Source organism: Bidens hawaiensis, unplaced genomic scaffold (genome assembly GCF_021521415.1).
Source record: "Bidens hawaiensis isolate Kalapana, Puna unplaced genomic scaffold, B.hawaiensis_p1.1 tig00013117_1, whole genome shotgun sequence".
Taxonomy (NCBI): Eukaryota; Viridiplantae; Streptophyta; class Magnoliopsida; order Asterales; family Asteraceae; genus Bidens; species Bidens hawaiensis.
This window is the reverse complement of record NW_027492107.1, coordinates 382,810-407,627: the sequence shown is the minus strand read 5'-3', so window position 1 is coordinate 407,627 and position 24,818 is coordinate 382,810. Positions and strand designations below refer to the sequence as shown.

Here is a 24,818-nt window from a genome sequence, read left to right as displayed (position 1 = left end):
CTCGGGTCGGGTATAAAACCGGGTATTTGAATACCTTATTTCTGGATATTTTTCAGATACAGATTGGATTTTTAGAGAAATTTTATACATTTTTTCGGGTACAAATCGGGTATTTGAAAAAACCTGGTTTCGGGTATTGAAAAAACCCAGTTCTAGGTATGGAACCGGTTCCGGGTTTCGGGTATTACCTGGTACAAATCGGGTCCAGTTCGGGTACGGGTTTTGATACTGAAATGCATACCCTATCAGTACCCTACAGGTAGGTCGGTACATGTTCGGTATTAAAAACCCGGGTACAAAAAACGGTTCCGTGTTTTGTTTCAGGTCCGATTTCGAGTTCGGGTTTTTTTTCACCTCTACATTTCACTAGAGGTGAAAAAATTAAATCGGTTTGGGATATGAAACTGGTTTGCCCAAATGACCTTATTTGTTAGTATATGTAGTTATGAGTTATCAAATGTGTTAGTTTAGTCACACTACTCAAAAACCCTTTGATCATCTCCCAAATTCAAAAACTCTTTTTATATCAAACCGGTTTCACTTGATCCGGTTCCTATCCTTGAAAGCCGGTCTGGCCTATGACCGGTTTTGACTTCCAATGGCCAAATCGAAACTGGTTTAAAGGAAATCCAGATTCACGGGAAATCCGGTTTGTGTGCCTATACATTTATTCGTGAAACAAAACAATGCATATTAAATCTGGTACAAAAACTCTTAAGTTTATGATATTTGAACATATGTATTTTAATAGTTAACTTAACTTTTTCCCTCATCAACATCCATATATACAATTATTTCCAACAAATTTTTAGTGTTGTTGGCTAATTAGCCCATGTAAGTTAAAGCATACAGTCATTGTCACATAAATAGTTGACTTTAACAAATACAATAACAAAAATGCGGATACAAGTCCAACACCCAGACAAATACCCCCCCCCCCCGGATTCTTGAAGCATAATGTTGGGGCATTATGAAGCAGCCTATGTGGTACAAATAACGCCCCCTTAGTTAGCCTGCAACACGCAGTCTTAAACTAATTACCAGTCTGATCCAATGTTTTCAACTTAGTTATGTTACGAACACGTTTGGGTCAGTATATACTGCATAGAGTCGTCTTGGTCAAAACAAATTGTTTTAAGTTTTAAAAAAGTATAAATTTGGTTCGGGTGAGAACACGTACATTCTAGTCAAAATGAGTCAGTTAAAAAAGAGTCGTTTTTAAAAAGAAGTATCAAAACAAGTTCATCATCTATAATTTTTTATGCTAGCTAGTAGCGACACTTTTATGATTTTTATTATATGTCTTCAAAAAATAAAAATAAAACAATACTTGGGTGAGAAAGTTTATCAAGCAACCAAATCTAGAACGCCAACCCTCACCAACCCTACCATGGACTGCATGTTTGGAGGAGTAGACTACCCACCATCTCCAATATAATGCTATTAAAATAATCTTAATTTCCTATTTTGTCATGAAATATATATATTTTGTTTGGTTTAATAATAGCACTAGACTTTGTATTATGTAAGTTGAAATTATTGAAAACTTTGCCCAATTTAAGCAAATAAGAAATATTATCATAAAATAAAATCATATGAATTCTGAATGTTCATGGAAAACAATATAATAAAGCATTAAAGCATCATAGTTTTCATTGAAATACTCAACATGATATACAGTATTACTTTATAAGAACAATCATTTGTGATATCCAATATTTCATATTTTAAAGTTGACGATAATGAAAAAATTAAATGTTGCAATATTTTAAGTTTTCTCCACCTTATCTAATTACTACATTATTTAGGGTAAACTAATAATTAAAAGGAAAACTAGAAGATTGATCACAAGTCATTTTCAAAATTTATTGTTAACCAAAGTTTTGTGTTTGTTCATCTTCCCATCTTATATTTCAACACTATATAATATCCATGATTTCTTCTTGGTAAACATAACATTTTTAGTATTCCACTCTCAAGCTCTCAAAGGGAAGGCACCATTTGAGGTACACACTACTCATGTAACAAACATGTAGTGGTCATATTAGTATGATCATTTGCATGCTAAAACTCACACTTATTTTCACTTGTTCATACATTTAAGAACATTTGTTCTTTGTTAATATCTTTTGATGTTTTAATATGTGACAGGATTTTCAAAATCATCGAGTTTGCTATAATGGGAGGTGCGAAAACCCACAACGACAACCAAGGGGTCGAACTCATTGTCACAAGGACAGAAGAGCCCACACTTGTGCAACCCTATGAGAAAACCGAAAGGGGACTCTATTTCCTATCTAATCTGGACCAAAACATCGCGGTTATAGTACGCACCATTTACTGCTTCAAGTCAGAAGAGAAAGGAAACGAAACGGCTGCTGAAGTGATTAAAGACGCTTTGTCTAAGGTTCTTGTTCATTACTACCCCGCGGCTGGGAGGTTGACACTTAGCCCTGAGGGGAAGCTGATTGTCGATTGCACCAATGAAGGTGCGGTTTTTGTTGAGGCCGAGGCTAATTGTAATATCGAAGATATTGGTGATCATACAAAGCCTGATCCCGTCACTCTTGGCAAGTTGGTTTATGACATTCCCGGTGCAAAAAACATTCTTGAGATCCCTCCTCTCGTTGTTCAGGTCATCCCACTCTCTTTCTAACTCTCGCTGACTCGACATATTTGTTAAGTATTATGTAATAATATATTATGCAGTTCTCGCAGTTTTCTACTTATAGTTATTAAAAAGAACTTTATTTATATATATATATCATATATAGGTTACAAAATTCAAATGTGGAGGATTTGTGCTTGGACTAGGCATGAACCACAATCTGTTTGATGGAATTGCTGCCATGGAGTTCATCAACTCATGGAGTCGAATCGCGAGAGGATTACCCCTAAACAGCCCTCCATTCCTCGATCGGATGGTTCTCAAGGCTAGAAACCCTCCGCTAGTCGAATTTACTCACGAGGAATTCACTGAGATCGAAGACATCTCAAACACCGCCGATCTCTACAAAGAAGAACTAGCCTATCGCTCGTTCTGCTTCTCTCCAAACGATCTCAAAAACTTAAAAATCAAAGCCACCAAAGACGGTGAAATGCCGACATGCACAACATTCGAAGCACTATCTGCTTTTGTCTGGAAAGCCAGAACTGAATCGTTGAAAATGAAACCAGAACAGAAGACTAAGCTTCTATTCGCGGTAGACGGACGGTACAAATTCGAACCGCCATTGCCAGAATATTATTCTGGCAACGGCATTGTGCTGACCAACGCTATATGCACAGTTGGAGATCAAATCAACAACCCGTTATCCTTCACCGTGAAATTAGTTCACGACGCAGTTAAAATGATTACCGACAATTACATGAGATCGGCTATTGATTATTTTGAAGTGACACGAGCTAGGCCTTCACTCGCGTCTACTTTACTGATTACTACGTGGTCAAAGTTGTCGTTTCACGCTAACGATTTCGGTTGGGGCGAGCCACTTATGTCGGGTCCGGTTGCATTACCCGAGAAGGAAGTGATTTTGTTCTTGTCTCATGGAGAGGAGAGGAAGAGTGTGAATGTGTTGCTTGGATTGCCTACTTCTGCTATGAAAATATTTGAAGAACTCATGAAGGATGTGTAAATCAACTAATTCATCATGAAGTTTGTGTTTGTTATTATGCTTGCTATTTCATTATATTTTTATGCTTGTTGTATCGGAATTTATTTGAATTATGATATATATTGGAAGCTAAATCATACTGAACATGTATTAAATATGTGGGAAACAAGACTTTATAATTATTGTTATAAGTTACATAACATATTGTAGAAACATGAAATGAATCTGACCTGATCCATGACGATGTTCCCGGGTCTTCGGGATGAACGAACTACGTCTTGATCTTCTTATCCGGTTAGCTTGAGATCTGCAATGCTTTTTGGGGGTGTGGAGGTGACTGCTAAGAAATCTCGAGGATCTCTTGTTTACAGACACAAAAATGGTTATGGTGGTGGCTCTTACTGAGAATGACCAACCCTTAATAAGGAGGTGGAGACCTCCTTATATAGGGAGCCTCATGGCCACCATCATGGTACCCTAATGGGCCTAGCCCAGCTAAGGTTACCTCCACAAAACCCCCTCAGCCCAATAACATTGTATTAGTCCATATAATAAAATAAGCCAAACATAATAAATTTAGGGTCGTAAAACCGGGTTTAGTACCATACCCCTACAAGCCCCCCAAGTCCAGTGTTGCTCCTAGGCGTGCAAGCGTTTAGGTGGAGCGCTGGACTTCGTAAGGTGTGTTAGGATATGAGGCGGCTTTTTCCCTTTTCTTCGGCCTTGTCTTTATTGTCTTTGAGTTTTGAGAGGTTTTCTCCATGATGGTGACATGTTGTGATCCTTATGATAATAATGGTGCACTGGCATGAATAAGATATAGCACGCATCATAACAATAGTGGCGCGGGGCCTGATAAAAGATAGAGCGCGTATCTCGATAATAATGTAATGCAATTTGCGCGCGAGGTAGCTTACGAGCTATAAAAATAATGAAGCTTGCGCGCGAGGCGACTTACGAGCTATAAAAATAATGAAGCTTGCGCGCGAGGCGACTTACGAGCTATAAAATAATGAAGCTTGCGCGCGAGGCGACTTACGAGCTATAAAATAATGAAGTATGTGCGAGTTGCGGCTTATGAGCTATAATATGATGATAATGACTGGCCCACAAGGGCCTCTTCTACGCAGGATGACTATCCCAACTTGTTTTCAAAATAATAATGGAGGCACAAACGGCCAGATAATAATAATAATGTCATAGGTGCTTGTGCGACTCGTAGCCGAACCTGCAAAAACATATAAACTAAAAGTGGATGTATTACAAGGTTCCCATCCTCGGGCAAATTATGAGGTGTGCCCAACCTACGTTGGCGCGTGGCCGTTTGGGATATTATTAGGCTCCCGACCATTATGTTTGGCGCGTGGCCATGTGGGATATCATTAGGCTCCAGACCTTTATGTTTGGCGCGTGGCCATGTGGGATATTATTAGGCTCCCGACCTTTAAGTTTGGCGCGTGGCCATGTGGGATATTATTAGGCTCCCGACCTTTAAGTTTGGCGCGTGGCCATGTGGGATATTATTAGGCTCCCGACCTTTAAGTTTGGCGCGTAGCCGTATGGGTTTATAAGGATTCCCAACCTTTAAATATGGCGTGTAGCCGTATGGGTTTATGAGGATTCCCAACCCTTTAGTTTGGCGTGTGGCCTATGGGTTTATGAGGATTCCCAACCTTTAAGTTTGGCGCGTAGCCGTATGGGTTTATAAGGATTCCCAACCTTTAAATATGGCGTGTAGCCGTATGGGTTTATGAGGATTCCCAACCTTTTAGTTTGGCGCGTGGCCTATGGGTTTATGAGGATTCCCAACCTTTAAGTTTGGCGCGTGGCCTATGGGTTTATGAGGATTCCCAACCTTTAAGTTTGGCGCGTGGCCTATGGGTTTATAGGTGACCTGCGGCGTTCGTAATGATCCGCAATGATCGGTGTTCGTCTAACGGAGCGTTGATCTGCGGTGCGCGCATGCATGGAGGCGGAGTGGTGATCCAAGGTCGCGTATGCATGGCGGCTGAAAGTTGAGCGCGCATGCATGGCGGAGAGTTGAGCGCGCATGCATGGCGGCGAGTTGTGCACAAGCATGGTAGAGGGTTGCGTGCACATGCATGGCGTTGGAGTCTTCTACATAAAACCAAAAGCATGGAATCGTCTTTCGAACTCACATGGTGGTTTCCGCGGGCGCGCATGCATGGATGCGGAGTGAGGATCCGCGGGCGCGCGTGCATGGCGGCGGAATGGTGATCCAAGGTCGCATATGCATAGCGGCGGAGTGGTGATCCGCGGGCGCGCATGCATAGCGGCGAAGTCTTGATCCACGGCAGTGTGCATGCATGGCGGCGGAGAGAGGACCCGCTGGCGCGCATGCATGGTGACGCGCATGCGACGTGGCTTGTATTCCACTCTGCTATAGTGGCGCTGTTGCGTTACAATGGCGCTGTTGGTATGCTAGTGTGTATGTGATCCGCGGTGGCGGGTGTTAATCCGTCGTGCCTGTTTTTGTCCACCTACGCGTATGAGAAAGCGGTTGACACGCCGTGAACGGATTACAAATGACAAGCATGGTGGTCTTCGTGATGGCGGCCTTCATGTCCTCCCATTTGAACAGTGATGCGGATGCAAGAATCCAAATTTTTGGAGGCGCCCATCCATAATGACACGGTGTTGTTCCGCGACGGCGCCCACGCGTGTGGCGCAGTGTTCTTTTGTGACGTGATTGCGTAGTGGTGATCCGCAAGTATGATGGCGGTGTGTTGTTTTGCTGAGTTGTCCACCCTTCATTGGCAGCTGTCAACATCAGCACATTCTTTATTCCTTAAAAGATACCTTCTGGAAGGTTGTCTGATGAGTACAATCATGGTTGTCCTTATCCTGATTTGGATAAGGACGGGGTTGGTTGTGTGCGTATGTGATATGCGCCACGCGCAGATGTTTCATGCGCAGATGTGATATGCGTGAGCATATGTGATGCGTGAGCATATGCGATATGCGTGAGCATATGTCATCTGCGCCACGCACAGATGTGATATGCGTGAGCATATGTGATGCGTGAGCATATGTGATATGCGCCACGCGCAGATGTGATATGCGTGAGCATATGTGATGCGTGAGCATATGTGATGCGTGAGCATACGTGACATGCGCCACGCGCAGATGTTTCATGCGCTTGCGCATAGGTTTTGGCTTTATGTCTTCATGACATCCTGATTTCAAGCCTCTTGTCTATGTCTTGTGGGTTGATCCGCCCCGCTCGATGTTAAGGCGGGTGCGTACCCCTTCATATTTCATATTCATTAGCCCCCCCAGTCTAATGTGTGTCTTGTCTCGCGCGAGCGAGGTAAGATAGATATTAGACTTAATAGTTTGTTTTTTCAATAGGGCTTGTTTTTTTTTCTTTTTCTTTTCTTGTACGCGCGTTGCGCGAAATTCCATCCATTTGGTTAAAAGGAATCGTCAATGCACGTGGTTGGTTGGTGTTGACATGCATGGCGGCGGAGTCTTCTGCGCAAAACCAAGGAACGGAGTCGTCCTCCGACCCGCATAGTGGTTTCCGCGGGCGCGCATGCATGGCGAAGGGTTGCGCACATGCATGGCGGAGAGTTGAGCGCGCATGCATGGCGGAGAGTTGAGCGCGCATGCATGGCGGGGAGTTGAGCGCGCATGCATGGCGGAGAGTTGCGCACATGCATGGCGGGGAGTTGAGCGCGCAAGCGACCCGCTGCGGCGGAGAGTAATCGCCGGGAGCGCGCATGCGACCCGCTGCGGCGGAGAGTAATCGCCGGGAGCGCGTATGCGACCCGCTGCGGCTGAGAGTAATCGCCGGGAGCGCGCATGCAGAATCTGAAGCTGACCCCCAAGGCTTTGATTGCGCCTCGCGGGAACTTTGCTCACGGCTCGCGCAAGCTTATCTTTGTGGAAGCTGAAGTTGACCCTCAAGGCTTTGATAACGCCTTGCGGGGAGCTTTGCTTGCTGAAGCTGTTTATGAAGATGCTCCAAAGATATATTTATAGATTTAGTGATTTTGAATATCCACATCAGGTAGGTTTTATGTAAAAACCAACAGATCTGAGAGGATTTATAGATCTATGAATATGAAATGTGACTATTGCTCAAACGAACCCAGATCTGAATAAACCATAACTAGATCTGGTATATTTCACTTAGAAAAACACAGATCTAAGGGTTTTCCCCAAAGTTTGGTGGTATTTCTCCTTGTATATTTCCGGATCTAGAAATATTTTTAGATCTGCGGATTTTTGGACTTCCATAGAACAGATCTGAAAGAAGAAATCGTAGATCTAGAGTATTTGATGAACAGATCGGAGGACCGAGACGAAAAAACGAAGTGTGGTTCGTTGCCGTCCCACGGATGGCGCCAATGTAGAACATGAAATGAATCTGACCTGATCCATGACGATGTTCCCGGGTCTTCGGGATGAACGAACCACGTCTTGATCTTCTTATCCGGTTAGCTTGAGATCTGCAATGCTTTTTGGGGGTGTGGAGGTGACTGCTAAGAAATCTCGAGGATCTCTTGTTTACAGACACAAAAATGGTTATGGTGGTGGCTCTTACTGAGAATGATCAACCCTTAATAAGGAGGTGGAGACCTCCTTATATAGGGAGCCTCATGGCCACCATCATGGTACCCTAATGGGCCTAGCCCAGCTAGGGTTACCTCCACAAAACCCCCTCAGCCCAATAACATTGTACTAGTTCATATAATAAAATAAGCCAAACATAATAAATTTAGGGTCGTAAAACTGGGTTTAGTACCATACCCCTACACATATATATTGGCATTGCTACAACAAACATAGGTGATAACATTAGAGGGACTGAATACACATCCATGTATCCATGATATAAGTGATAACATTAGAGGGACTGTATCAACATTTCGTACACCCTATGCTACTTTAATAAATGTTAGCACTTATATCATGCCACCAATGTTGCATTCGTATAAGTTAATGATGCATGCACAATCAACAATGCGTTATTTGTTCCAAGTATTAGGCCGTGTGTTGTGGAATAACTAGCAAGAGCCCGTTATCGTGCCACGTCACCGACATGTCAATAACAATGTTTAACTTAACTAGCGCGTTGTGGGTTAATTATGTTCATCTAGTATATAAAATAAAAGAACAAAAAAACATGTAAATAAATGTGTGTGTTTAATGATTGGTGTGTTTGAGTGAACTCCGTCTACCAAGAGGGGATGCACCGTTGTTGACATAGCTCTAGAGTGCAAAAAAATGGCTAGGCGCTATCATGATTAGTTGAGTGTTGTGGTTTAACGGCGCCATGAAAGGGTGACTAGGACCATAGCGCCTAAATCATTTCTCCACAACGGAGAGTATTATCATCAATTCATTGACACAATGGAACTAGCTTGGACCTAAAAGTGTGAATCACACCATACTTTGTGGCACACCTTTTAAACACTTCAATTTACATGTCATTAAAGTCATGTCTAATTGTCGGTGTCTTGTCATGAAAACATTGACACAAAATGGTTTTTATTTTTAACTAGTAAATTACCCACCCCGCGCGTTGCGCCTGGACAGGTTAGATATGCTTATATACTTGTCACGTTACTCTAAATCTTAAGACGCAAGCGTTAAAACAAATAAGATATTTAAAACGATGTTTATTTGGCCGTTAAAACCTGAAAGTTGGTAAACCCGAGCATTGTCGGTACCCGACGTTGTGGCGGTGAGTCGATACGAATTTGGTCAGTTTTAGTTTCATTTGTTACGGTACAGTATAAACAATGTTGGCAAAATTTAAGCGTTAACACCCCCCCCCCCCCACACACACACAACAAAAAAAAAGTTCGTCAAATTAACAAATAAAAAAATAAAATATCTAAAATGCTGTTTATTCGGTTGATAAGACCCGGGGTTTGTAAAACTTGAGCGTTGTCGGTCCCGAAGATACGCCGGTGAGTCGACATTAATTTGGTCGGTTTCGGTTACGTTCTTTATGGTCGTTGAACTAAAACAAAACTGTCCGTAAATCACACACGTTGTCTGTTTCGAACGTTGTAGTGGTGAGTCAGGCGCCGTCAAACGGACCAATTATAGTCCAGTGGCGCCAAACTCTTCTTTTATTATATATAATGATTTTTTCCAAAACTCCAAAGCCCATGATAGCCAACCATCCTACTAGGGAACGTATTGTCGAAGGGAAACCACTTGATTCCTGATTGCTAAACATTCAAATACCAAAAAGACTAAACATTTAAATACGAAACCCATTATTTTATTACATATACATAGTATGATAGTAACACTAGTTTCTAAAGTAAGGAAAAAAAAACTTTTAACCTATTTTTTCAATGTCTTTGAATAAAATGATAATCAAATTAGACAACATTTATTAATGACACTTTTATATAGTATAAAATAATTTTAAACATGTTGTAATAGTCACCCGGACCCTATGATCAATTTAATCAGCAGTGCAAATGAGCTGAGTCGCTCGTGAGTAACTCGATATCAACTCATAAAAACTCAAATAGAGCCGAGCTCGAGCTTAAGCTTTTATTAAAGCTAATCCAATACACGAGTTTGAATCCACGCTTTACATATCTAGCTCAGTCAGGCTCACACGCCTAAATGAGCATTTTATTTATAGTCTTTAGTTAACATATTTATATAATAAAACACATGCCATAAATAAATAAAGTATATAATTACTATACAAAAAATCATAATTCCAAATATATGTGAAAATATACTTATAAAAACATATAAATAAAATAACCAAATAATTAATAAACAAGTCAAACCCAAGCTAACAAACTATTCACAAACCGAGCTCAGATCATTCACAATAGCTTCTCCAAATTATGTAAGAAGGTCATCTATTTTTTAATGTGTGGTTGTGAGTGAACAAAAGATAAAATATTACTGTTCATTAGTAATTTCGGATAAACATTGTTCAACCTCTATAATATTTGTTGAAATGGTTTTGAATGAACGAGAAAGAAAAAAATATCGATTTTTATTGTAATCCTAGAGAGTAGAGACGGGATAGATGATCTGTCGAGAATGCTCTCAACTCTCAAGCTTTAGAAAAACAACTCTAAACGAGCCCGATAAGGCGATAACCGGTGGGCTGTTTGGGCTTGAATTTCGGACTTGTAGTTTTCGTAATTGAATCAAAGCGTAGGGATTAAAATTGAAATTGGCCAAATACACTAAACCCTTGTTGTATCCTTCATACTCGTAAACAAACAGCACACACCACCGCAGTCCGAATAACAAACCACCCAGCCACCACCGCCGCGGTTCAATTCCGGCAGTCCGTTGCAGCTTCCACCAGGTTAAGTTTCATTTTTCGTGTTTTCGGCAATTTGTAGCAAATTTTGGATATTATTACAGAAAAAGTATAAGGCAGTTTTTTAACTAGGTTTGAATAATAATAATAATAATAATAATAATAATAATAATAACTTAATATAAGAGAGTAATGTAATCTATAAATGAGCCCAAATTTGATTAGGCTTGAGCTCGGTTCGTTTCGAGCACTTTTTCCAAAGCTCGAGCTCGGAGTTAATGCGGAAAAACATCGGATATCGGTAATTTTTATATAATGTAAAATTCGTATGTATATGGCAATTTAACACGAATAATCCAATATACTCTCCTACCGTTAACAAATTAACCTTTTGCAACTTGCAAAACATTTACAATCGTAGCAAGTAGGAGCTGATTAAGACTTGAAACACTAACATTGAACAATAGAAGTTGATAGTTAATACTTAAAACGCTGATATCAGTGATATATTGGTCAATACCGCCGATATTATCGGTACCGATAGTCTGACAGATATTTTAATTGGTGATATATCAAAGGTATTGACTGCATAGGTTGTGACTCGCGTTTTCAAGCTCGACTCGTGCTTGAGACTCGTTTTTATTATTTACTAATTAGTTCATATACATTTTTTCTATTTATGTTTATGTATTTTGAGAAAAATGTAGCCTAAGCTTGGTATGAGCTCGTGTGCAATACCGTAGCCAAAGCTCGGCTTAATTTGAGCACTTATTCTAAAGCTTGAGCTCGGATTGTGAGTTGTTTTTCAAGCTCAAGCTTGGCTCGGGCTAGACTTGTTTTTGAGTTACTAGCTAGTTTATATACAAGTTTGTTTATTATTGTACATATTGAGAAGAACCTTAATTAGGCTTATCTTGGCTCAAGCTCGTATGCAGTTCCTTAAATGAGCCAAAGCTCAGCTCGAGCTTGGCTCATTTTGAGCACTTATTCTAAAGCTTGGGCTTGTATTGTGAGTTGTATTTTGAAGCTCGAGCTTGGGCTCGACTTGCTTTATTATTTACGAATCAGTTTTTATACATTTCTATTTAATTTTATATATTTTGATAAAACTTTAGCAAGCCTAAGCTCAGCTATGCAGTGAGAAATTACATAGAAATCTAAAAGAGTTATACCTTAGGAAATACACTAGGCTCTTGAGCTTTTTGTCGAGCCGAGCTTGAGTAACTTGCAAGCATATCAGCTTGTTTGCATCCGTTGTTGCTATTATATGCATCGAACGTTATGATTTATGAATCCTAATTGTTAGTTTGTTAATGGTTTTTCATCACTGCAGGTAGTTGATTTTATTGACCAAAAACTCAGTACTGTTATATTTACTTTGAGGGACTTAGGTAGAGAGATGATAAGGGGAGGAAAAAGCTTTGTGTCTTCACAACCTGCATTCTCAAATGATTCGAAGAGACTTTTGGTTTGCACAGGAAACACCGTTTCCGTTTTCAGCACCGACACTGGTTTACAGGTTCTCGTTTGAATGTTTTTGCACTATATATTTTAAACATGTATTTTTCTAGTTATCAAACATGCTACAATATCCGCATTATCTGATAATATCTTTCATAGGTAGCGGAATTGGAAGGTCACACGGCACTAGTGACATCTATAATAGTTGTACCCGCGTCTACGCCTGCAAGCATGATCTTATGTTATTGTTGGACCACTTCACTTGATGGAACTATCAGATATTGGGATTTCTCGGTTCCTGAGCTGTTGAAAACCATAAATATTCAGCTTCCAGTCCATTCAATGGTATATTTGCTTTGTTTATGTTTGTTACTTACGAAATTTGTTGAATAACATAGCTTATAAATGTTAGTCATGTAATGAGAACTGTAACATTGGTAGCTTTGATTTTCAGGTAATTCCATCATTACTCGCTCATCAATCGGAGAATAACGAATCACAATCTGATACTTACGCTTATATCTCCGTGGAAGATACCAAAACCGAACAAAATGATAAAAGAAAAGACCTAAGAGGGAAGATCCTAAAGTGTAATTTATCAAAGTCTCGCTTAGTTTCAGGAGTGATACTGGGAGAGGTGGGCCCCACAATATTAGTTTTATATATACATATACATTTTTCTTATATACCTAATGTTCTAATTATTTTTCTATATTTTGAATTATTACAGAGTAAAAATCCAGAGAAAATAACCATTTCATCAACTGGAAAATACTTTGGAATTTTTGAAAAACGCGAGATTCGGGTATGGGAAGCACCTGAAAAAAACCACAAGAACGTTAGTTACCGGAAAATAAAACTGTCACACACCAAGAACCTCAGCTGTATTGCTTTTCATCCAACGGAAAGGATTATGGCAGCTGGTGATGTGACCGGGAGAATATTAGTTTGGAGAGGTTTTGGTGATAAGACATTTTCTGGTAATAACTCAGAAAATGAAAAACTATTGAATGATGAAGATGATAAACCCGGTGTTAGGGGTACTGAAGATGCTGATTCTTGCACTACTTGGCATTGGCATTCTTCAGAAGTCAAAGTCTTGAGTTTTTCTTCAGATGGAGCTTATTTGTTTTCAGGTAATGTTAAAAAAACAGACTTTATGTTGTTTTTTATAATGGTTATGCTATTTTTAATGTAAACCTTTGAAATATTGAATCATAGGTGGAACGAAGGAGTTCTTGTAGGATGGCAGTTAGATACCGGGAAGAAGAAATTTTTACCCAGAATTGGAACCCCGCTTCTTAATTACATTAGTTCTCCAGATTCTTCTCTTTCATCAGTAAGATAAATCTTGCTAGTTCGACTTTTTTTTTTCTTTTTTTATTTGGACTATGTGTTTACTGATGTTTTTTTTATCCAGATATCTTGTGCAGATAATCGGGTTCATATTCTGAAAATGCCACGAATGGAGATCTTGAAGTCGATTTCTGGGATTAAGGTTACTGTCACAGTTCATTTTGATATTTGTTATTTTGATGTTTGAGATTTAAATGGTGTAGAAGTTTATTTCTGTTCATGTATTTTCAGCTTCCTTCTGCTCTCCCAGATATGTTTGAAGGGTCGTGTAATGATTTTGTGTTTGACCGTTCTGCGGGATTGGTTGCTGTTCGTACTGAGAATTATTGTATACAATTCTTCAGTTTGTTTGATGATCGTGAAATATCAGAGGTACACGAGCTATAGTGTATTGTTTATAACTGTCGATTTTTTCTTTTTAACCATTTTCTTATATTTTGTGCCAATGAGTATTTTAAAGTACTCGAAACTGAAAACACACAAATATTTGATTTATAAACTTTTGTGTGTTGCAGGTTCAGGTTTGTGAAAGAAATCATCAACCAGGTGATGCCATCACGGTAATGCTCTCATTTCTTTGATTAGAGAAGTAATTGTATATAAACGATATCACATAAAAGTTGTTCTTGTATGTTAAGATGATCAAAGATAATTTAGGCTTTATCTTGCCGCTTTCAAGAACCTTTTTGTATTAATTCACATGAAAACATCCTTCATTATCAAAACATGTTTTCATTACTATCTAAATATGTATTTCATGATTGCAGATGGTTCTAAATCTAGTTGCACTTTCATTAGAGGGCTCTATTATGTCTACCGTTGAATCCAGAATGGCTGAAGAAGGAATAGGAGGCTTTGTTACCCTTAAGTTCTGGGAACGTGGGTCCCAAAACAACGATTTTAGCTTATCTACCGTTATATACGAGCCACACAGGTTCCCTTTCTTTTTCATTATCTTATTTAATATTTTTCTGACACAAGCAATCTGTAACGTTATATAAACTTACAGGGATGCTGGTGTTTCTGCGGTTGCTTTCCATCCGACCCGTGGTATGGCTGTCAGCTCTTCTTATGGCGGTGACTTTAAGGTAATATGATAAGCTTTTATTATTACTTTGTTTATATTTTGAAGATGGATTTTTAAATTTGTATAATTGTTGTGATGTCACAGGTTTGGGTTAGCAGTAAGGAGAGTCCACCGAATGATAAGCTGAGTCAAAGGACTCGATGGGCGTGTCATGCGGTTGGTTCCTACAGGAACAAACACATGACTGCTGCTGCGTTTTCCAATGATGGTTCCATATTGGCGGTGGCTGCAGAAACTGTAATCACATTGTGGGACCCGGAGAAGAACGTTCTTGTAGCTGTAATCGGGTCTACTCGTGAGGTGGGCCCTGCATCTTGTAGTGTTTGAATAATTAAATTCCAATACTCTCACTCTATCTATTTTACTTATTTTTGTTTATTATTTTTTGCAGACGATTGAAAATCTTTTGTTTATTGGAACTTCAAATTTTCTTGTATCTGCATCACACGGTACAAATCCACAGCTCTCGGTTTGGAATATGTCAACGCCGTCGGTATCTTGGTCATACAAGCTTCACGCAGAAGGTCTTTTATTTTTCCTTTCTAAATTTAATTATTACAAAGTTACAAAACATAATACTTGATCTAATTGTGTAAATTATACGCAGCTATTGCATGTTCCGAAAAAGATTCCCGTTTCGCTGTTCTTGTTCTCGTACCTGATTCATCTAAAGCTGACGTGGACGGGGCTGTTTTATTATTCAATGCTGGAGATCCGGTTTCGGTTGCTTCATGGTTTGTGACAAAGGTAAGCTTAATATTATGATATATTAATATTATATTAAAGAAAAGGTGTTGGATTTTAGTACAAGTTTTTAATTTATGTTCAGGCAAAGGGTGGAGGGATTGCATTTATTCAAGATAAATCTTTAGATGATAACATGGACGAAAACACGGACTCGGTTTTGCTTGCGTATGTAAACGGTGATCACGAGTATGCGGTTTTTAACCCGCACGGTGTAGAGATACAAGCAAAGAAAGTTAGGTGTACAGACAATGTGTCCATTCTGGAAGCGACAGGTTTGACTTGGTCAACAAAAAACGTTTAATTTGATATTAAATGAAATGATTTTTAACAGTGTTATCTTTTTGACAGGGCAAGTCGGGTATGCATCTCTTTACGGTGATCTGCTCGAGTCCAAGTTGCCAGCGATTGAAGCTTCTGCGGATGCTGTTGTAGCACCTTTGGGAAGACCGTGGGAGACTATATTTAGTGGACCGTCACATAGTTTACCTCCGTTGACTAAGCTATGCTCTTCGTTTCTTGATTCGTTTTTGGAGAAACGAAACCTTGTGGCATAAAGATGCAGTTTTGTCCATTTAATCATATCAATGGCCAATTTTGATCCGTATTGCAAGTTTTGTGGTGTATTTTATGAATATGGTTTATTAGATATTAACATGTTATAATATATTATTTTTATTATTATGAGTTGAATTAGTTGGGTATTCAGTTTGTTAATGGTAGTTAAACTACTGCCTGGTACAAATACTTATCCGTGTGTATTATAGACCTGGAACGACTCGTTTAACTTACGAGAGCTCATGCATAGTTGTTTGAGCTCTAATTCCAAAGCTCAAGCTTGCGTTGTGAGTAGTTTGTGAAGCTTGATGTTTTGTTTATTATTTATTAATTAGTTTATAAGTTATATACATTTTTTTTGTTTTTTTTATATATTTTAGTTATAATTTTGATAATAATGTACATTATTTAGTTGTTTTATTCATTTTTATATATAGTGATAGTTTTAAGAATGTATGTATGTACTTTATAAATTAAACACAATTATATAAATAATATACTTGTTTAGACACTTTAAATGTGTGTATATATATGATTTGGATCAAATACAAATGAAATCAACATGCTAAATGTAAGCATCAAGTAGAGTAATTATGTAATTACATAATTACTCTATGATAATTACTCTACTTGTATATAAAATTACTCTACTTGATTCTTACGTTTAGCACGTTGATTCATTTGTATGTTAACTTTTCCCTATATATATATATATATATATATATATATGTATATGTATATGCAAAAGCTCCAAAAAAGATTATCTAAAAATGAATTTTTATTAATATTAAAGGCAAAAAACATTGTTCTGTTTTTTGTTTTTTCTAATGAACTTATCTCTATATTCTATATGTATGCAAGTATATTATATTGCATTATATGTGTAATATAATAGTGTATATATATAGTATATAGTTATGTTGCTCTCTTACGACGTTGTCGTGATACATAATATGCGTCACTAAAATGTGTCGTCTTTCGGACAAATACATTTAGGTCACTCTCACAGTCTAACGGATAAAAAGATAACGTCTTCATCTAACGTTGCCTGATCAAAATTTACGAAGATCTTTGAGGCAATTGAATTATGTGAGCAGCCAACTTGGCAAATGGCAACATATACTCTTTTTTTGTCCTATCGAAATCTATTCTTCGTATATTGTGTTAAAACACAAAAACCACTTTTTCAACACAATTGACTATATGCAACATATATTCTATATATATTACGCATGCATCAAATTCATATTGACAAATTAGTTATATACTAATATTGTTGCAAAAAGAATAGGTCTAAAGATGAGATATTCATATAAGATATAAATTGTAGAAAAAAACCCGGAACAAGAACAATATCAAAACAGATAAAAAAATCACAACCTGCGAATCAAAAGATCACTTAGAAAAGTTGGATCAAAATCGAAGGAGAACCAATCGACACAATAAGCAACTGACTGAATCAAGTTAAACAAGAACAAAAAGACGAAATATGAATAAGCTGGCATGAAATATATATCATTGACAATCATCAAACGTTGAAATGCAGAAGAATTGTCTGATATCACATGTGTCATTATTCATTAGCAACATAAGTAATGTATGCAACAATGCGTAAAAAAAATACCACCATGAACACGTATAGTGATATAAGTGTATACTACAATTGTACAACGGTACAATGAATAAATTATAAAATGTCATACATGATCAATATATCATTAGCAGCCTATGTAACGCAATTACAATTGCATACATTATATATTTAAAAGTATCGTTACTAACGCGTCTAGTGTATGCAACAATATATACAAAAAAAATATAACGAGTAACATATATTGTGTATGAAATAACATATAAATTGTTAAAATTTCACCAATAATACATCTAGTGTAAGCAACAATATATGAATAAAAATATAAGTACCACATGGTATGTATTATATCGAGTGTATTCACCAAACATATACACTGATATATCATCAGTAACTTATATAGTGGCATGGATGTGATTGCATTCTTTGGTTGTGTGTAACCATTAATAAAAATACTAGTAAATCACATTTCTTAATATTCAAACCCACATATATGTGTTAATTAATAATGGAAGTTGAAACTCCTTTACTACAAAAACAAAATTAAATTCATTAAAATAATGTAAAAGCACTTTTTACATATATATATATATATATATATATATATATATTTTGAAATTAAACTTTCATTCACCACACCAAACCAGTCATCAAAAAAAAAAACATCCTTACAACATATACAAAGGAGATTTACACCAATCTTTTCATACAATCTTCTTAAATCTAGATCTAGACTTTAGCCATAAAAATGATAGAGATTTAATGCTCGTCATAATTTCCTCTACATTAGCCTTTTTGCCATTAAAAATACTATCATTTCTCGCTTTTAAAATATACCAGACAACAACAATAATCACCCCGTGCACAATTCTCTTTCCAATGTAAGCACTTTTTACATATGCTTTCAAATACTTATAGTACCATGATAAATAAGGAAACACATGAGATTATTTCTTTATTAATTGTTTCTTTAATCATAAACTGAATGTCAATATTCAGATGTTGAATAGTATCATATTTAAACTAAAGATTTAAACTAAATATTAATTAAAAACCAATGCTAATAAACTTGTTGCTTGCTAGAGGTCGCCTTCTTTTCTCTTTTGTTATATACGATATCCCACCCGTCGTTAAAAAAAATAATTATAGTTAATTAGTTGTAATTTACTTATCATAATTTACGATTAGCAAATTCTAGCCTTATTTCATATACCTATTAACTCAGAGCATCTCAAACCCGAGGCTCAAGTAGGCCTTCACGCTTACACATTACCTTCATGCTCAGTGAAAAGCCGACTATCCCCTTCTCCTAGGTCGTTTTCACATCAGACGAACCCCTCTATAAGCCTGTCACATCTTCATATTGAAGATGCTTGTAAAAAAATGTCCCGCATTTGCATAAATAACTTTACATTATTCAAGTTAATTTTTTTAATCACACCATAAATATGTGTAGCAACTATATATGTATACCTTATATATATCTATAAACGTTTTACACCAATTTATGATTGTCAAGCTCTTTGTTTTAATGGTAAAATAATATATAGATCTTATCAACCAAACATGATTGTGATGAACGATAAGTTTTCATATCAATAACCGTTACATGCTAACAAAGTTATTATTAGTACTTAGTAGACTAAAATGGTTTATTTAAGCATGTTTTTCTCATAAGTTAACGTATATTTACTAAAAGATTAAAAGCCTATAGACTTTTCTTTAGGGATAGTACTTACAAAATTAAGGTGTTATCCATACAACTTGATAATGATAAAATATATTTTGACTTTATGTATTTGTATTGAAATTGAAATAGTATCATGGTTGAGTAAATTAAGTGTTGGCTAATATCTGATCTAAGATGGATATTAAATATACAAGTGGGTCGAAACATATATTCAATTTAATCGAAGGGTAATATTAGCTGTAACGAAAAATGTCATCAAATAGTGATCAAATTTTAAAACTGTTTTAATAAGGTCACTCGTACATTTTTTTAATATTTTTTTGTCTAAAATTGAGTTACTAAACCTATAAATCGAGCTATCATCCGAATTTTTTTGTGTCAATAATGAAATGGAGGAGAAGATGTTGGGTCGGGATTTTAATATACGTAATTATATTAAAAAAATAAAATAATTTCATAACTAACTAAAAGTTAAGTATGGCTACAAGAAAGAGGGCAATTTCATAGAATAATAACCGAGTTTAAAAATTGTTCCAATTAGGTCACTCAACTTTCATATTTTATTAAATTAAAGGTTTTAACATGTTTTTTTAACGTTTTTATTTTTTGTTTCACATAGGAAATCTTTTAATCTATTTTTATGTTGACGTTGAGTGACGACGTGGATTTTATTTTTTATTTTTGAATTTTAATATAATTAAAGTTTTTTAATTTTTTAAAAATATAACTACATATATTGCAAATTCCGACCCTCACATCCTATCCTCTATTTCTTACTTAACAAGCAAAAAAATCGGTGAGACTCGATTTAAATATTTAGTGACCCGATTTGAGAAATATATGCATAAATGACCTAATTGAAACACTTTTGAAAGTTGGTTACTATTCTATGAGATATTCTCTATAAAAAATACTTCAAAACCATTATTTGTTAATGTTTTTTTCTTCTTTTTTCATTTACATATACTTTTACTAACATATTCAAAGAAAACAACTATACCAAAAATTGAGAATTTTAATCTTTTTATTTGTGTATGATATTTTTATATTTAAATTGACGTTTTGTATATGTTTGCATCATCGTAGACCATAAAGGCGTGTTAAAACAAGTTTCAACGGTGCATCTAACTTTGTTGTTGTAATGAGTTCCGATTACGCAAGTACCTAGCACTCTCCTATCAGTATAAAAATGAATAAATAATTTACAAATTCAAAACCGGGTATTAACACCCAGTCGTACCCGGTTTCAATACCCGAACCGATTATACCCTACCTGGGTACATAGGGTTGAGTTTTTCTCGTCAATACCCTTCCCGATTTCTCTCAATACCCGATCATACCCGAAACCGGTTTCATACTCGAATCCGAGTATTAGAAAAACCCAATTTATGCACCTCTACGACAAAATATACAAGTGGCTTGAATTTTTGATAAGTGAACACTTTGGGTAAAAAAAATGAAGACATGAAAGTAAAAAAATGTATAATTTAAAAGTCAAAAAGGAGTTACATCACTGGAATAAGATGGAAAAACAATGGGCGGTTTATAATTTCATCAACCAATCCGTTTATTCAAGTCCGGTAAGTTCGAAAATCACGAAAATCACAACGAAAGCGTTAAACATGTCAAACCACAAAGAAAAAAAACGTAATTTGCTAATTTTAAAACTATACAACACATAATCATATTATTAGTTTTATTATATTACTAAAACTAATAGCAATATATGCTAGTATCTAATTAATACCACTGTATTCTTATATCTCTTTAATTTGAAGGTGATATTAATTTATTAAGAAAGATTTTTTTTTATTATTGTTTGAATTACTGTTGATTACTATGATGCGTCTAAACATGTGAAAATGGTTCGTCTATCTTTGTTGTTGGAATTATAATTACACAAATACCCCTCTCCCATTTACGTGTCAATTGTTATAACTATGCGTTCAACTTATGAATATTGTCAAATACTTGCTCACTTAAACGGACACAATTACCTCTCATCCTAAGATACACGTCTTAATAGATTCATACTATTTATATAGAGACTGACATTTTTTTATGATAAAAGATAATCGCACTCTATGTATACTGGAAATAGAAATAGTGTCGTGTTTTAGTCAAAATATTTTCATGGGGCGTGACATTGAGACTTAACAGACTCTATGAAAAACGAAGGTATTGGTGATTTAAATGAACACCAATACCTTCGTTTTTCATCTTAATACAATTTTAGCTTAATTAATTTAAATTTCCTGAACTAATGATATAATTATATAACATCTCCGATATTGAGGCATGCTAATTGTCTATAACATCAAAATATTACATCGAATTAAGCGGGTTTTTAAGCTGCTCGGTTATAGTTTCTCATTATATAATATATCAAATTATAATTTCATACGTATCAAACACAAAACTTGTGCAAATAAACATACTTCTCATTGATTCTTTAAACATGATACGATTATTTAGTATGTTATTAAAAAAATTATTTTTTAGTTATGTTCATTTTCTATAAAATGTGAGTTGGTAAACAGTCGACGTTTATAAGTTGAAATTATATAATGTGAGACATAAAAACATTGCTAAAGTCAAAAAAAGGTGGTACATGCATGCATCAATCCTAATGGATTGAACAGAGGGAAAAACAATGTGCGGTTTGTAATTTCATCAAGTAACTACAAACACATGATTTGTCAACTTTCTTTTAGTAAAGTTAAATAATAATAATAATAATAATAATAATAATAGTTAATTAAACTAATGAAATATAAGAGTTACAAATTAATATATATATAAATTTAAGGTAAGTAAACCTTGCTAATATAAACGTGTGTCATAACTTTTGATACATTTTAGATTAGGGGGGAATTTCATACAATAGTAACCAAGTTTCAAAAGTGTTCCAATTACGTTATTCAACTTTCATATTTTATTAAATTAAAGGTTTTTAATATGTTTTTTTAACGTTTCTATTTTTTGTTTCACATAGGAAATCTTTTTATCTTTTTTTTATGTTGACGTTGATTGGCGACGTAAATTTTATTTTTTATTTTTGAATTTTAATATAATAAAATTTTTTATTTATTTTTAAATATAACTACATATATTGCAAATTCCGACCCCCACATCTTATCCTCCATTTCTTTCTTAACAAATAAAAAAAATCGGTGAGACTCGATTTGAAAATTTAGTGACCCGATTTGAGAAAAATATGCACAAGTGACCTAATTGGAACACTTTTGAAAGTTGGTTACTATTCTATGAGATATTCCCTTTAGATGGGGATTAACCTATAACTTTTAAATTTATATAACTTAATTATTTATCGTTGTTTATTATGCTTTAAGAGAAAAATGACATAAAGATTTAAAAAACAAAACTTATTTATACGAGTACGAGAAAGGTTATAGAACTATATAACATTATAACTAGTGACGGACCCATGAATTATTTTCATGGGGGTGACATCGAGACTTTCACATGCAAATAACACTAAAAAAAATTTACGGTAGGCGGCCACCCACCCGGGGTAAAACATGGATCTGTCCTTGATTCTAACTAACAAGCAAATGAGAGAAGCTTAATAAACCATGATAATATGCCCCTAAAACTAGACTTTGATTTTCATTCGATGTCTCAAAGTTATATAGATGAAAAACAAAACATAAAACTGAAATACATGAAAAACAAAATAGAAAACCAAAATAACGCCTATGTTGATTCTTCTTGTGCTCACAAACTTTCTTATCTATACTTTGATCTTTTGCGTTTCTTATTATTTTTATTTTCACTCTTTATTTTTGTTTCAATTTTCACTTTTTTTAGCAATTTAGATGCATTAAATAAAAAGTTCGGCAAGGAACATGACACAAAAGAAGTCTCCATCAAAAGGAGAGGGCTTTTTAGCCACTCATCTTAAGCAAACTTACACTTTCGATTTCTATTAGAAATAGAATACCAAATGAAATAAACAAATTACTATGAAAGTATTCTAAGAGAATTGAAAATTTCTACAAGTAATAATATTGTTTGCATTTCAAATAACTCAATTCATTTTTTTTAATGACAAACTCACTTATATTTTAAACCTACTTTTAAATTTAAACCATTTGTTTACGACATGAATAAAACTCACAATTAACGTATTGGAAAACAACACCTAAAATCACACTTGAATACAATTGTTAAACTAGTATCTAATTACAAATTATTTTTTGCAGCTTTAAATTAAAACAAAATATCTAAATCACAAATGACACATTGGCATCTTAATTAGACACGATAATATTCCAATACAAAATCATACAAAAAGACCAAATATTAACTTATAAAACTTTTAATAGACCAAAGTTAATTAATTCATCTTAATCCATGTTGAAGGTGCTAACACTTCAAATGAACCATACCCTTTACCCATGATCCCATCTCCACCGTTGATCCCCAACCGACGGCTCGGATTAAACGGGCTACATGAACCATAAGCAACACTATGATCTTTCACCTCCATCTCCGCCAACACCTTGTAGAACATATCCACGTCACACGGAAGCAATATAGGGCCGTTGGAGTAGTACCCGTATTCGGTTACAACGTCCTCTAGAAGCATTGAAAATAACGGATGATTCACGTGTTTTGTCTTCACGGCAAACCTTTGCTTGTCTGGTCCCACGTACACCGGGAAAAAACCTTTTGGTGTTATTTTTTTCTTTGTCGTGGCCTCGTCGCCATTCCACGATTTGCTCTTTGCCAAGATTTTGGCGCTGATAACTCTGCTGCTGCGTGGGAAAGATCGACATCGCCTCCATGTCTTGACTATAAAGTTATTGTTTTTTGTGACGGAATATTCCATCGGTCAGTAAAGTTAGGGTTTGAAAATAGAGATTAATTTGTGATGTGATTTGGTTATTGGAAACTGAAAAAAGGTGAAACATTTTATAGAAGGAAGTTGAGTTGAGAGCTGAACCGGGTAATACCCTATGAGGCATAATATTATTATCATATATATTATAGTTTTTAAGTTTTTAGTTTTGAAACTGAGATTCGTGTATCGTGGTTAAGTCAATTAATTGTTTCAATATCTTTTCTATGTACTGGACCATTAAATGTACAAGTGGATAGAAAGTTGAACATGTCAGCATATACAACTGTTTTTATTTTTAACAACCGTTTATATTTAGGTATCCATTTACCTATTCTTTTTAATTAAACTCGGATAACATTCTTATACATTTATACATCATTATTTTAATAATACACACACACATATCTATCTATCTATCTATCTATCTATAATATATATAAACTAAAACATAATAATCCTACGTGTCGCGATGTTGTCGCTCCCCTTTTTTTGGAGTCACCAGATTTGCTTGATTTTTAAATGGAGGCTTCTCATGCATTTGACCCGAATTCACGGGTATGGGTCTTAC

The 24,818-nt window shown here is 35.7% G+C and overlaps 3 protein-coding genes across 3 annotated transcripts; 2 read left to right on the top strand and 1 right to left on the bottom strand.

Annotated features, from left to right (window-relative positions):
- Nucleotides 1-2,166: 2,166 nt before the first annotated feature.
- LOC143543359 (omega-hydroxypalmitate O-feruloyl transferase-like) lies at nucleotides 2,167-3,635 on the top strand. Its single transcript, XM_077035700.1, has 2 exons — nucleotides 2,167-2,635; nucleotides 2,775-3,635. Exons 1-2 carry the CDS (start codon nucleotides 2,180-2,182, stop codon nucleotides 3,633-3,635), a joined length of 1,317 nt encoding a protein of 438 aa, XP_076891815.1. The 5' UTR covers nucleotides 2,167-2,179.
- A 7,214-nt stretch (nucleotides 3,636-10,849) lies between these two features.
- LOC143543308 (uncharacterized) lies at nucleotides 10,850-16,101 on the top strand. The gene is made up of 16 exons (XM_077035662.1): nucleotides 10,850-10,941; nucleotides 12,230-12,415; nucleotides 12,517-12,702; nucleotides 12,812-12,994; nucleotides 13,088-13,518; nucleotides 13,579-13,696; nucleotides 13,778-13,855; nucleotides 13,945-14,085; nucleotides 14,229-14,273; nucleotides 14,481-14,647; nucleotides 14,723-14,801; nucleotides 14,885-15,100; nucleotides 15,192-15,324; nucleotides 15,408-15,547; nucleotides 15,630-15,819; nucleotides 15,896-16,101. Exons 2-16 carry the CDS (start codon nucleotides 12,296-12,298, stop codon nucleotides 16,099-16,101), a joined length of 2,433 nt encoding a protein of 810 aa, XP_076891777.1. The 5' UTR covers nucleotides 10,850-10,941; nucleotides 12,230-12,295.
- A 7,642-nt stretch (nucleotides 16,102-23,743) lies between these two features.
- Nucleotides 23,744-24,238, bottom strand: LOC143543307 (auxin-responsive protein SAUR71-like). The gene has a single exon (XM_077035661.1). The coding sequence runs from the start codon at nucleotides 24,236-24,238 to the stop codon at nucleotides 23,744-23,746; it is 495 nt and encodes a 164-aa protein (XP_076891776.1).
- Nucleotides 24,239-24,818: the final 580 nt, after the last annotated feature.

Coding starts and splice junctions, on each gene's coding strand:
- LOC143543308 (XM_077035662.1), top strand. CDS start 12,296: ATGATAAGGGGAGGAAAAAGCTTTGTGTCTTCACAACCTGCATTCTCA. Junction 13,697..13,777: donor CAGATTCTTCTCTTTCATCA/GTAAGATAAATC, acceptor TTTTTTATCCAG/ATATCTTGTGCAGATAATCG. Junction 14,648..14,722: donor GTTATATACGAGCCACACAG/GTTCCCTTTCTT, acceptor ATAAACTTACAG/GGATGCTGGTGTTTCTGCGG.
- LOC143543307 (XM_077035661.1), bottom strand. CDS start 24,238: ATGGAATATTCCGTCACAAAAAACAATAACTTTATAGTCAAGACATGG.
- LOC143543359 (XM_077035700.1), top strand. CDS start 2,180: ATGGGAGGTGCGAAAACCCACAACGACAACCAAGGGGTCGAACTCATT. Junction 2,636..2,774: donor TCCCTCCTCTCGTTGTTCAG/GTCATCCCACTC, acceptor TATCATATATAG/GTTACAAAATTCAAATGTGG.